General features: G+C 35.3%; 1 protein-coding gene across 1 annotated transcript in view; it reads right to left on the bottom strand.

The window, feature by feature from the left end:
- Nucleotides 1-12,891, bottom strand: part of LOC138325635 (UMP-CMP kinase-like) — a 30,573-nt gene that overhangs the window by 9,303 nt on the left and 8,379 nt on the right. Inside the window, exons 3-5 of the mRNA XM_069271424.1 lie at nucleotides 9,534-9,680; nucleotides 9,170-9,319; nucleotides 4,243-4,319 (exon numbers count right to left, since the gene is read on the bottom strand). Coding sequence (XP_069127525.1) covers nucleotides 4,243-4,319; nucleotides 9,170-9,319; nucleotides 9,534-9,680 — 374 coding nt within the window. The remainder of the gene's footprint in view (nucleotides 1-4,242; nucleotides 4,320-9,169; nucleotides 9,320-9,533; nucleotides 9,681-12,891) is intronic.

The raw sequence follows: 12,891 nt of genomic DNA, 5'->3' as shown, positions 1-12,891 counted from the left end.
CCTTAATATACTTTTGTTTCTTATGTTGCACATACACTTATTTTGGTAAAACCATGCACATTTGAGGGCAGCCTTATAAGTTAGTTTGCCTTTACCTCCGATCTGTATTTAACATTCATTTAAAAATATTATTTTACAGTACACAAGAAGGGCATATGATTAGTTTACTTTAAAACTCTTATGTCTATAAACCTTAGGTAGTAAGTCCAATTTGAATTATCATTAACAGAGATTATGTAAGTTGGACAGAGAAGTCACCAGCAGGCAACAGTTGACCTAGATGGGCTCTGTATTATTACTCTGTGTATTCTATACATACTCTTGTGTATTCTACCAATCAGAAGGCAGTCTACCCATGACTACTAATTGGTCCAAAGGAATATTATTCAATTAATAGGGAATTTATGAATGGAAGTTTATGAATGAAATGGTCCAAGAGGTCACCACTAGATGTCATTGTAGGGCAAGTCCTACTCAGTCCTACACATCAATAGTAAACCGGATAGCATTAATATAAATGCTAGTCGCGTTGTATTAAAAATGTCTCTTGTAAGATTAATTTGTGTATATATCTTAGCAAGACAATTAATTCATTTTTATTTTGTGTTACACAACAATGTGCTGATGGTTAGAGGCCAGTATGTTCAGATCGAGCATTAATGATATGACGACATTCACAATTATCATTTCTAAATGCAGGTAACTTTAAATAAAAAAAGTATCATGTTAAGTGCTTTAAATGTGTACAAGAATTCTACTTAACGATATATGAAAAAAGTTTATAAAGTATAAATGGTTGTGTGTTAAAACAAAAGGCCCAGAGGGCCTGTATCGCTCACCTGGTTTTTTTTTTGGTTTTTTGTAATTATCACAAAGACTCTTACAATTAAAAAAAATAGTAAAATTGACTCCAAAATTTGTTTAATTTTGAAACACAACCATGTAATGATGCTATAGATACAATACAAATATGCTATCCAATACAAAGGTTCAGAGAGGAAGTAATTTGTATGAAAATAGTAGCCTAATTGACCTTTTTGGCCCCGCGTCTAAGGCCCCAGAGAGTTAGCCTTATACTTTGCCATACCATTTAATTTTAAATCCCCATCCTATAAGGATGTTACTATTGCATTAGGAGTGCTCTTCCATGCTGAGTTGCAGAGAAGAAGTCGTTCATATGATAACAGCAAAAATTGCTCCCTTTCGACCCCGCCCCTCAGCCACCGGGGGGATCAGTCCCATCATTTGTATAATTTTGAATCCCCACCCTATAAGGATGTTACCATTGCATTATGAGCTTAATGCCATGTTTAGTTGCAGAGAAAAAGTTGTTTATATGGAAATAGCCAAATTGACCCCTTTTGACACCACCCCTCAGGCCCCCGGGGGATCAGTCCCATCATTTGCACAATTTTTAAATGCCCACCTTATAAGGATGCTACCAATGCATTATGAGCGTAATCCAATGTTTAGTTACAGAGAAGAAGTTGTTTATACAGAAATAGTCATATTGACCACTTTTGACCCCACCCTTCAGGCCCCCGGAGGGTCAGCCCTATCACTTGCACAATTTTGAATCCTCACCCTATAAGAATGCTACCATTGCATTATGGGTGCTATATTTATATAGCACAAGCTTAGTTGCAGAGAAGAAGTCATTTACAGTAAAACCCCTTTAACTCGAACCCGGATTCCTCGAATACCCCCTATTCGTCGAACTGGTCGTACGGTCCCGACCGTGTCCCTATATAATCTATGTAACAAAACCCCGGATAACTCGAACAGCCTTTCGTCGAATACCCCTCATTCCTCGAACAGAAATATATCCCCGTTTCAGCAAATACATAGTATTTACCCATGCATTCGTCGAACAGGTGTTCGGCCCTTGATAATTTTTTACATGTGTCACACCTGACTGCACCGACCGTCACGGATAATAGCTCACGACCTGTGTTTATACAAGTGTCGTATCAAACCTTTCGGTAATTAAGGGATTAACGGTGTCAGCATTACCTACCTACACGATCGCCAGTCGTTGTTTGATGCAAACTGTATTTGAATATTTCAGAGAAGGCATTAAATAATCGATGTCTCTCTCGTAATAATCTTCGGTTAAATACGAAAATATGTGTACGGAAGATGTTGTTTCGTGTTAATAGAAAGTACGCATTGTGAAAGTCCAAAGAAATCGCTGACGTCTGACTTCCTGTAGATCTATATGTTCAGTTTTGTTAATTTATGTGGGTTTTTTTTCCAAAAGATAAACGATACCAAAATTTGATAGTGCTGAGTACAAATCACATTGACCCAGGTTCGTTTTTATCGGTGCGTTCCGTATCTTTTCCCACATATTGTATTTTCGTTACTTTCCTCGTCATGTAACCTAACGCTTTTACAAGGTAGACATAGGTATGTTTGTTTGTTCGTAACTATGCTGGTTAATAACTTTATAGTGTGTATATATTTTGTAAATGTGTTAAATGATTTTTGATAATTGAATCATCGAAATTGTACACATTGTCTGTTTTAACCAATATGGTATATTGTACCTGTGACGTTTTACGATCGTTTACATTTGATTTACATTGTCGTCCGTATTTTCAAACCCTCATTTTATGTATTACAATTTTCAACTTGATATTGCTATCAAAAAACACTTTCATAAAAAAATCCAAAATGCTGAAATTACAGTAATTAAAATATCATTGCAATGCATTGTTTGTCTTAGGGAGACCGGACATTTTGACTGTCAACGATCGATTATGACCAACCTCGGATGAGTCGAATACCCTGTATTCCTCGAATTATTGATCTGGTCCCCTGCTGTTCGAGTTATAGGGGTTTTACTGTATATGGAAATAGCCAAATTGACCCCTTTTGACCTCGTCCCTCAGGCCCCTAGGGGGTCAGCCCCATCATTTGTACAATTTTGAATTCCCACCCTATAACTATGCTACCATTGCATTATGAGTGCTATCCCATGCTTAGTTGCAGAGAAGAAATCGTTTATATGGAAAAGCCAAATTGACCCCTTTTGGCCCCGCCCCTCAGGCCCCCTGGGGGTCAGCCCCATCATTTGTACAATTTTGAATCCCCACCCTATAACTATGCTACCATTGCATTATGAGTGCTATCCCATGCTTCATTGCAGAGAAGAAGTCGTTTATATGGAAAAGCCAAATTGACCCCTTTTGACCCCGCCCCTCAGGCCCCCGGGGGGTCAGCTCCATCATTTGTACAATTTTGAATCCCCACCCTATAAGGATGCTACAATTGCATTATGGATGCTATTCCATGCTTAGTTTCAGAGAAGAAGTCGTTTAAATGGAATTAGCCAAATTGACCCCTTTTGACCCCGTCCCTCAGGCCCCCAGGGGGTCAGCCCCATCATTTGTACAATTTTGAATCATCACCCTATAAGGATGCTACCATTGCATTTTGGGTGCTATCCCATGCTTAGTTTCAGAGAAGAAGTCGTTTAAATGGAAATAGCCAAATTGACCCCTATTGGCCCTGCCCCTCAGGCCCCTGGGGGGTCAGCCCCATCATTTGTACAATTTTCAGTTAGTAGCCCATAAGGATGCTACCAGTCGGCTATTACACTTAATCAGGTCAATATAGCCAATAAAATAAAAGTGGCCTCTTAGTGGTGTTATTACATCTATATCAATTAGCCGGATGAGATTTTCAGTGACCTGATTTCGAACTCAAAGATGCACTCTGTTCTTTCCGTTATAAACAGCCAATGCCGACAGATACAGTTACTTGTTGTGTTTGGCGATATTTTAACATTGATAAACATTACCAATATTTAAAAAAAAAAATGTTGTAATTTTGAAAACTTTCTAATTTCAGGTATAAGAACGTTTGTAGGAAGTCAAAACCCTAAGAAATCTAATGGTTTAGTACCTTTAAAAAGGCTATATTGTAGTTGTGATGGACACTTTTTCATATTGACTAATTATTGTGAGTTCTGATCACCTGTGAAAATTCTTCAAAATAAAAATGGGTCGGATTACAGTATACTGTAAGTAGATCTATGAAAGGAGAAACTTTAGCTAATCACATAATACGAAAATTAAAGGTCCCTATTAAGTTGCCTTAACCATCGTGCAAATGGAGGAACATCTGTATTTCCCTATTTGTGTGTCATCTGATAATTGCCATTTGGACTCAATACATGTACTAATATTGTTATTAAGTTACAATACTTATAACCTTATTTCCACCCGTTTTACGCACCGTTTTTTGAGGCTTTCTAGATTGTCATCTGCTCGTCCACTTGTTTCTCCTCGTTTAATGCACCGTTTAACACAAACCTAAAACAACAGAAAGTTTCTAACAGCTATAGTTATCAAACTGTCAGTTTTAAAGAGTACTGTAAATGACACTGTTTTTAGGGTACTGTAAATGACACTGTTTTTAGGGTACTGTAAATGACACTGTTTTTTGAGTACTGTAAATGACACTGTTTTCAGACTACTGTAAATGACACTGTTTTTAGGGTACTGTAAATGACACTGTTTTCAGGGTACTGTAAATGACACTGTTTTAAGGATACTGTAAATGACACTGTTTTCAGAGTACTGTAAATGACACTGTTTTCAGACTACTGTAAATGACACTGTTTTCAGAGAACTGTAAATGACACTGTTTTTAGGGTACTGTAAATGACACTGTTTTTAGGGTACTGTAAATGACACTGTTTTTAGGGTACTGTAAATGACACTGTTTTAAGGATACTGTAAATGACACTGTTTTCAGACTACTGTAAATGACACTGTTTTCAGACTACTGTAAAAGACACTGTTTTAAGGATACTGTAAATGACACTGTTTTCAGAGTACTGTAAATGACACTGTTTTCAGACTACTGTAAATGACACTGTTTTAAGGATACTGTAAATGACACTGTTTTCAGAGTACTGTAAATGACACTGTTTTCAGACTACTGTAAATGACACTGTTTTCAGACTACTGTAAATGACACTGTTTTCAGACTACTGTAAATGACACTGTTTTCAGACTACTGTAAATGACACTGTTTTCAGACTACTGTAAATGACACTGTTTTTAGGGTACTGTAAATGACACTGTTTTCAGAGTACTGTAAATGACACTGTTTTTAGGGTACTGTAAATGACACTGTTTTCAGACTACTGTAAATGACACTGTTTTCAGACTACTGTAAATGACACTGTTTTCAGACTACTGTAAATGACACTGTTTTTAGGGTACTGTAAATGACACTGTTTTCAGACTACTGTAAATGACACTGTTTTCAGGGTACTGTAAATGACACTGTTTTTTTGGGTACTGTAAATGACACTGTTTTCAGACTACTGTAAATGACACTGTTTTCAGACTACTGTAAATGACACTGTTTTCAGACTACTGTAAATGACACTGTTTTCAGACTACTGTAAATGACACTGTTTTCAGACCGTTTCAGACTACTGTAAATGACACTGTTTTCAGACTACTGTAAATGACAGTTTTCAGACTACTGTAAATGACACTGTTTTCAGACTACTGTAAATGACACTGTTTTCAGGGTATTGTAAATGACACTGTTTTCAGGGTATTGTAAATGACACTGTTTTCAGACTACTGTAAATGACACTGTTTTCAGACTACTGTAAATGACACTGTTTTCAGACTACTGTAAATGACACTGTTTTCAGACTACTGTAAATGACACTGTTTTCAGGGTACTGTAAATGACACTGTTTTCAGACTACTGTAAATGACACTGTTTTTAGGGTACTGTAAATGACACTGTTTTCAGACTATGTAAATGACACTGTTTTAGACTACTGTAAATGACACTGTTTTCAGACTACTGTAAATGACACTGTTTTCAGTACTGTAAATGACACTTTTTCAGTACTGTAAATGACACTGTTTTAGGTACTGTAAATGACACTGTTTCAGACTACTGTAAATGACACTGTTTTAGGACTTAAATGACACGTTTAGACTGTAAATGACACTGTTTAAATGTAAATGACACTGTTTTACTACTGTAAATGACACTGTTTTCAGATACTGTAAATGACACTGTTTCAGGGTACTGTAAATGACACTGTTTTCAGACTACTGTAAATGACACTGTTTTTAGATACTGTAAATGACACTGTTTTCAGACTACTGTAAATGACACTGTTTTTTTGGGTACTGTAAATGACACTGTTTTCAGACTACTGTAAATGACACTGTTTTCAGGGTACTGTAAATGACACTGTTTTCAGACTACTGTAAATGACACTGTTTTCAGACTACTGTAAATGACACTGTTTTCAGACTACTGTAAATGACACTGTTTTAGGTACTGTAAATGACACTGTTTTCAGACTGTAAATGACACTGTTTTAGGGTACTGTAAATGACACTGTTTTAGATACTGTAAATGACACTGTTTTAGGGTACTGTAAATGACACTGTTTTCAGGTACTGTAAATGACACTGTTTAGGGTACTGTAAATGACACTGTTTTCAGGGTACTGTAAATGACACTGTTTTCAGGGTACTGTAAATGACACTGTTTTCAGACTACTGTAAATGACACTGTTTTTAGGGTACTGTAAATGACACTGTTTTCAGGGTACTGTAAATGACACTGTTTTCAGGGTACTGTAAATGACACTGTTTTCAGACTACTGTAAATGACACTGTTTTAAGGGTACTGTAAATGACACTGTTTTCAGAGAACTGTAAATGACACTGCTTTAGGGTACTGTAAATGACACTGTTTTCAGGGTACTGTAAATGACACTGTTTTTGGGGTACTGTAAATGACACTGTTTTCAGACTACTGTAAATGACACTGTTTTTAGGGTACTGTAAATGACACTGTTTTCAGGGTACTGTAAATGACACTGTTTGGTAAGCACTGTTTAGGGTACTGTAAATGACACTGTTTTCAGACTACTGTAAATGACACTGTTTTAGTACTGTAAATGACACTGTTTTCAGATACTGTAAATGACACTGTTTTAGGTACTGTAAATGACACTGTTTTCAGATACTGTAAATGACACTGTTTTAGGACTAGTAAATGACACTGTTTTTAGGGTACTGTAAATGACACTGTTTTTAGGGTACTGTAAATGACACTGTTTTTGTACTGTAAATGACACTGTTTTCAGGTACTGTAAATGACACTGTTTTAGGGTACTGTAAATGACACTGTTTTCAGGGTACTGTAAATGACACTGTTTTCAGACTACACTGTAAATGACACTGTTTTCAGACTACTGTAAATGACACTGTTTTTAGGGTACTGTAAATGACACTGTTTTCAGACTACTGTAAATGACACTGTTTTTAGGGTACTGTAAATGACACTGTTTTCAGGGTACTGTAAATGACACTGTTTTTAGTGTATTGTAAATGACACTGTTTTTAGGGTACTGTAAATGACACTGTTTTTAGGTACTGTAAATGACACTGTTTTTAGGGTACTGTAAATGACACTGTTTTTAGGGTACTGTAAATGACACTGTTTTTAGGGTACTGTAAATGACACTGTTTTCAGGGTACTGTAAATGACACTGTTTTTAGATGTACTGTAAATGACACTGTTTTTAGTACTGTAAATGACACTGTTTTAGACTACTGTAAATGACACTGTTTTCAGACTACTGTAAATGACACTGTTTTTAGGGTACTGTAAATGACACTGTTTTCAGAGTACTGTAAATGACACTGTTTTCAGACTACTGTAAATGACACTGTTTTCAGACTACTGTAAATGACACTGTTTTCAGACTACTGTAAATGACACTGTTTTTAGGGTACTGTAAATGACACTGTTTTCAGCGAACATGTAAAAATGACACTGTTTTTAGATACTGTAAATGACATGTTTTTTAGATACTGTAAATGACACTGTTTTTGGGTACTGTAAATGACACTGTTTTCAGACTACTGTAAATGACACTGTTTTCAGACTACTGTAAATGACACTGTTTTAGGGGTACTGTAAATGACACTGTTTTAGACTACTGTAAATGACCTGTTTTCAGACTACTGTAAATGACACTGTTTTAGGGTACTGTAAATGACACTGTTTTCAGACTACTGTAATGACGTTGTTTTCAGACTACTGTAAATGACACTATTTTTAGGGTACTGTAAATGACACTGTTTTCAGACTACTGTAAATCACACTGTTTTTAGGGTACTGTAAAAGACACTGTTTTCAGAGAACTGTAAATGACACTGTTTTAGGGTACTGTAAATGGTAACACTGTTTTCAGACTACTGTAAATGACACTGTTTTCAGACTACTGTAAATGACACTGTTTTTAGACTACTGTAAATGACACTGTTTTCAGACTACTGTAAATGACACTGTTTTCAGACTACTGTAAATGACACTGTTTTCAGGGTACTGTAAATGACACTGTTTTCAGACTACTGTAAATGACACTGTTTTCAGGGTACTGTAAATGACACTGTTTTCAGGGTACTGTAAATGACACTGTTTTCAGACTACTGTAAATGACACTGTTTCTTGGGTACTGTAAATGAAACTGTTTTCATAGTACAGTTAACAAACTTATTTTCGTGTTTTCACAACTTTTTCACAATGATTAATTTTCACAATGATTAATTTTCACAATTGAGATTTTGATTTAACTTTTACTGATATTTGATGCATTTTTGAGGCGCTTAATTACGATATCACTTAATTTACAATATCTCACACGAAAATAAGTCAGTCCGTTTACAGTTTGCAGTAGCTTATGCCTTTTGAATATCTTATTGTGTATCTCAATTTATCAATGTCATAAAACCAGGTTTTTTTCAGGGAAAGATATCTTTATTATTTAGCAGGACATTGTTAAGGTCACAAGATCATCGAAATATTGAGACTATAATGATAAAGGTTGATAAAGATTGATAAAGATTGATAAATGTTGATAAATATTGATAAAGATTGATAAATATTGATAAATATTGATAAAGATTGATAAAGATAAAGAATGGATTAATCATATTCACCAGTATATTGTAATAATCTTAAATCCACTAAAATTTTCGTGGTTTTATTTGTGAACTTTTGAAAAATTCTCAAGATGAAATAATCTTAAATTTGTTCAATGTAATTCAATACATTTCACAAGATTTTCTCCCAATATATGACAAGTCAATCCTCTACTTACATCCTCTCCACAGCTAAACAACAAAACTGTAAGCAGATTCACTCGTTCAGACATTTGTGCATTCCATCCATCTAAATTATCTCTGTTTCTTGGAAAACCATCTACCAGAAAATAATCTTTATCGTCTTTTTCCTTTGCCTGCTTCATTCCCTAAAACCAGATAATGTAAAATTGTGTATAAACTCACATTCTTATTTATGATGATTTCAAGAACATACAAATTGAGGTAAGAAAAATCTGACAAAACTTTTCACTATTACCGGGTACACATTGAGATTATTGTTACAAACTCACTTTAACCCTTCATACAAAAATATCACTGATAGCTCAATTAAAACAAGATTCAAGTTGGTACAATATCTACCCTTTCAAGCAATGAACATGTAATTGCCACAGGTACAATAGATCCATTTTTTATATGTTCGTCAATTTCTTCCCCGTACTCAGATTCAGGGTCCCTTCTCTCTGCTCGTAACAGATCACCAGCAGATAGATGAACAAAATCAAATTCCTGAAATGAAACCAAAAGGTGTGGTTTTTGTTAAAATTAAAAATAGACATTGATATACTAGTGTTAATAGACCTCCCGCTATATACAGCGGTTTACATTTGATACAATCAGTTACCTTGACCAGTCTATTCATAACCTTGTCATTTGTCTGCTGAACTTGCCACCATGGTTGTTAAAACAAAACTTGTTAGTACATGTATATGGATCTAACATTACAAATGTGTAGTGATGCCCTTTTAGTATATTTGATCAATTTAAAGATGCTCCACCGCTGACAAATGGTAATTTATCACTATCAAAAACAGGAGCAGATGATTTAGTATTTTTCTTCAGTTACAAAAGTTACTTTCTTTACACCATTACCACCATTGGAAAGTTTGAGCTTCTAATTTTACTTTAAGTTGAAAATATAAAAAATAATTAAATCCATCCCGAAACAATTCTGTGGTACTATATCCTATATGGAATGAACTACTGATAGCATGCACCAATGGCAAAATAAATTATTTCATATTATTTTTTGGGTTTATTAGACATATATATACATGATTAAACACCAATCATTGTTCAAATGATGAATATCATTTATGCTCTGTCGGCGGTTGAGCATCTTTAACAGATATAACACTGAACAATATTTCAGATTCCTTTTCTTACTCTTACCTATCCAGTATAATCCTCTACCACCATTTTTAACTTTGATTAACCTTTCACACTGAATGATCTTGCAATGGCTATGCCATTACTGCTAGTGTTAGACCGATTCTTTTAATTAAATAAATAATCAGTCAATTCTGATCTTGTTACAGACCATCAAATTTGAAAGGTAATACTGTAATCGATTATTAGATAGGTGATACCTGATGCTTATTTTAAACTGTTCTGAATCTTTATCATGTAAAATATATGCTGAAACCACATTTCTATATGTCTTAGATTCACAGGGTATCTTAAAGCTTTAATATATAAATATAGGAGAGTAATGGTAACTATTTAGTTGTCCTTTTATAATTATAACCAATTATTGATTGTGATTTTACAACTGATTCTCAAAACACCTTATTACTGCCTAAACTGAATCTGTTTCGTAAAATAAGCTTGTTTTCTTTTTGTTGTCATTTATTGATACAGTAATTTTAGAATGAGCCTATCAATAAACGACAACAACAACAACAAAAAAACTCTAATCAATGCCATGCCTTTAGTAATGTATCCCACTGCAGTGATTTTTTTTTGGTACATTTGGGGCCGAATAAAGGCCCCTTCCCCTAGAGAAATTTTGCAGTTGCCAGCAATTTCCCAATTTTATGTAAATATTTTCCAAAATAAAGAAAAAGTCTCTTAAATTTACATATATCAAGAAAGATCAAATGTAGCGCTTTCCCAATTCAAAAAGTACAAAAAGCTGGGGTTTTTTTTTGCCCAATATATAAACAGCTCGCAGTAACTCTTAAAAATGTGAAATCGTAAGACAGATTTGGCTTACGCTACATCAGCGGCATATTTCTAATATATTGTATATGCAATGCTGGGAAAACGTACATATGCCTATTCATTGGGATCTTATGTACTCCACTGCCCCCATGTTACATCCAATTTATGAAATTAAACAAATCTGCAAAATGAAATACTTCCGAGACCCTTCTATTTCACATTTAGTAGAGCAAACGGCAGCCAATCACCGTTGCTGACTATATATTGTGCAAAAAAAAATAAAAATAAATAATGAAATAAATATCAAGAGATCCCAGAGGGATCTTGGCGCCCACCAAAGAATGATCTATGTCTGACAATGGAAAGAGGGATCTTTTCTCTGCTTTTCAATCTTTTGCAAACATACTACATATAAAATTTGAGACAGATCGCTTCAGTACTTTCTGAGAAATAGCAGTAACAATTTTCAACTATCAAAATCCAAGATGGCTCCTTGGCGGCCATCTTGTTGATCGATAGGTCCAAAATCGAAATATGCACAACTAGGGCCCTAGGGGAACCTATATATGAAATTTGATCCAGATTCATTCAATACTTTCTGAGAAATAGCGATAACAAACCTTAACTGTCAAAATCCAAGATGGCAGCCTGGCGGCCATTTTGTTGACCGATCGATCCAAAAACGCATTATGCAAAACTAGAAACCTAGGGGAACCTATATATGAAATTTGATCCAGATTCATTCAATACTTTCTGAGAAATAGCGATAACAATCTTTAACTATCAAAATCCAAGATGGCAGCCTGGCGGCCATTTTGTTGACCGATCGATCCAAAAACGCATTATGCACAACTAGAGCCCTAGGGGAACCTACATATGAAATTTGAGAAAGATCCCTTCAGTACTTTGTGAGAAATAGCGATAACAATCTTTAACTATCAAAATCCAAGATGGCAGCCTTGCGGCCATTTTGTTAACCGATTGATCCAAAAATGCATTATGCACAACTAGAGCCCTAGGGGAACCTGCATATGAAATTTGAGAAAGATTCCTTCAGTACTTTGTGAGAAATAGCGATAAAATGCTTTAACAATCAAAATCCAAGATGGCTGCCTGGCGGCCATCTTGTTGACTGATCGGTCCCAAAATGCAATATGCACAACTAGGGCCCTAGGGGAACCTATATATGAAATTTGAGACAGATCACTTCAGTACTTTCTCAGAAATAGCGATAACAAACTTTAACTATCAAAATTCAAGATGGCTGCCTGGCAGCCATTTTGTTGACCGATTGATCCAAAAACGCAATATTTACAACTAGAGCCCTAGGGGAACCTACATATGAAATTTGAGAAAGATCCCTTCAGTACTTTGTGAGAAATAGCGATAACAATCTTTAACTATCAAAATCCAAGATGGCTGCCTGGCAGCCATTTTGTTGACCGATCAAAAACGCATTATTTACAACTAGAGCCCTAGGGGAACATACATATGAAATTTGAGAAAGATCCCTTCAGTACTTTGTGAGAAATAGCGATAACAATCTTTAACTATCAAAATCCAAGATGGCAGCCTGGCGGTCATTTTGTTGACCGATTGATCCAAAAATGCATTATGCACAACTAGAGCCCTAGGGGAACCTGCATATGAAATTTGAGAAAGATTCCTTCAGCACTTTGTGAGAAATAGCGATAAAATGCTTTAACAATCAAAATCCAAGATGGCTGCCTGGCGGCCATCTTGTTGACTGATCGGTCCCAAAACGCAATATGCACAA

The sequence above is a fragment of the Argopecten irradians genome, chromosome 6 (assembly GCF_041381155.1).
Source record: "Argopecten irradians isolate NY chromosome 6, Ai_NY, whole genome shotgun sequence".
Lineage (NCBI taxonomy): Eukaryota > Metazoa > Mollusca > Bivalvia > Pectinida > Pectinidae > Argopecten > Argopecten irradians.
This window is presented reverse-complemented; position numbering and strand designations above follow the sequence as displayed.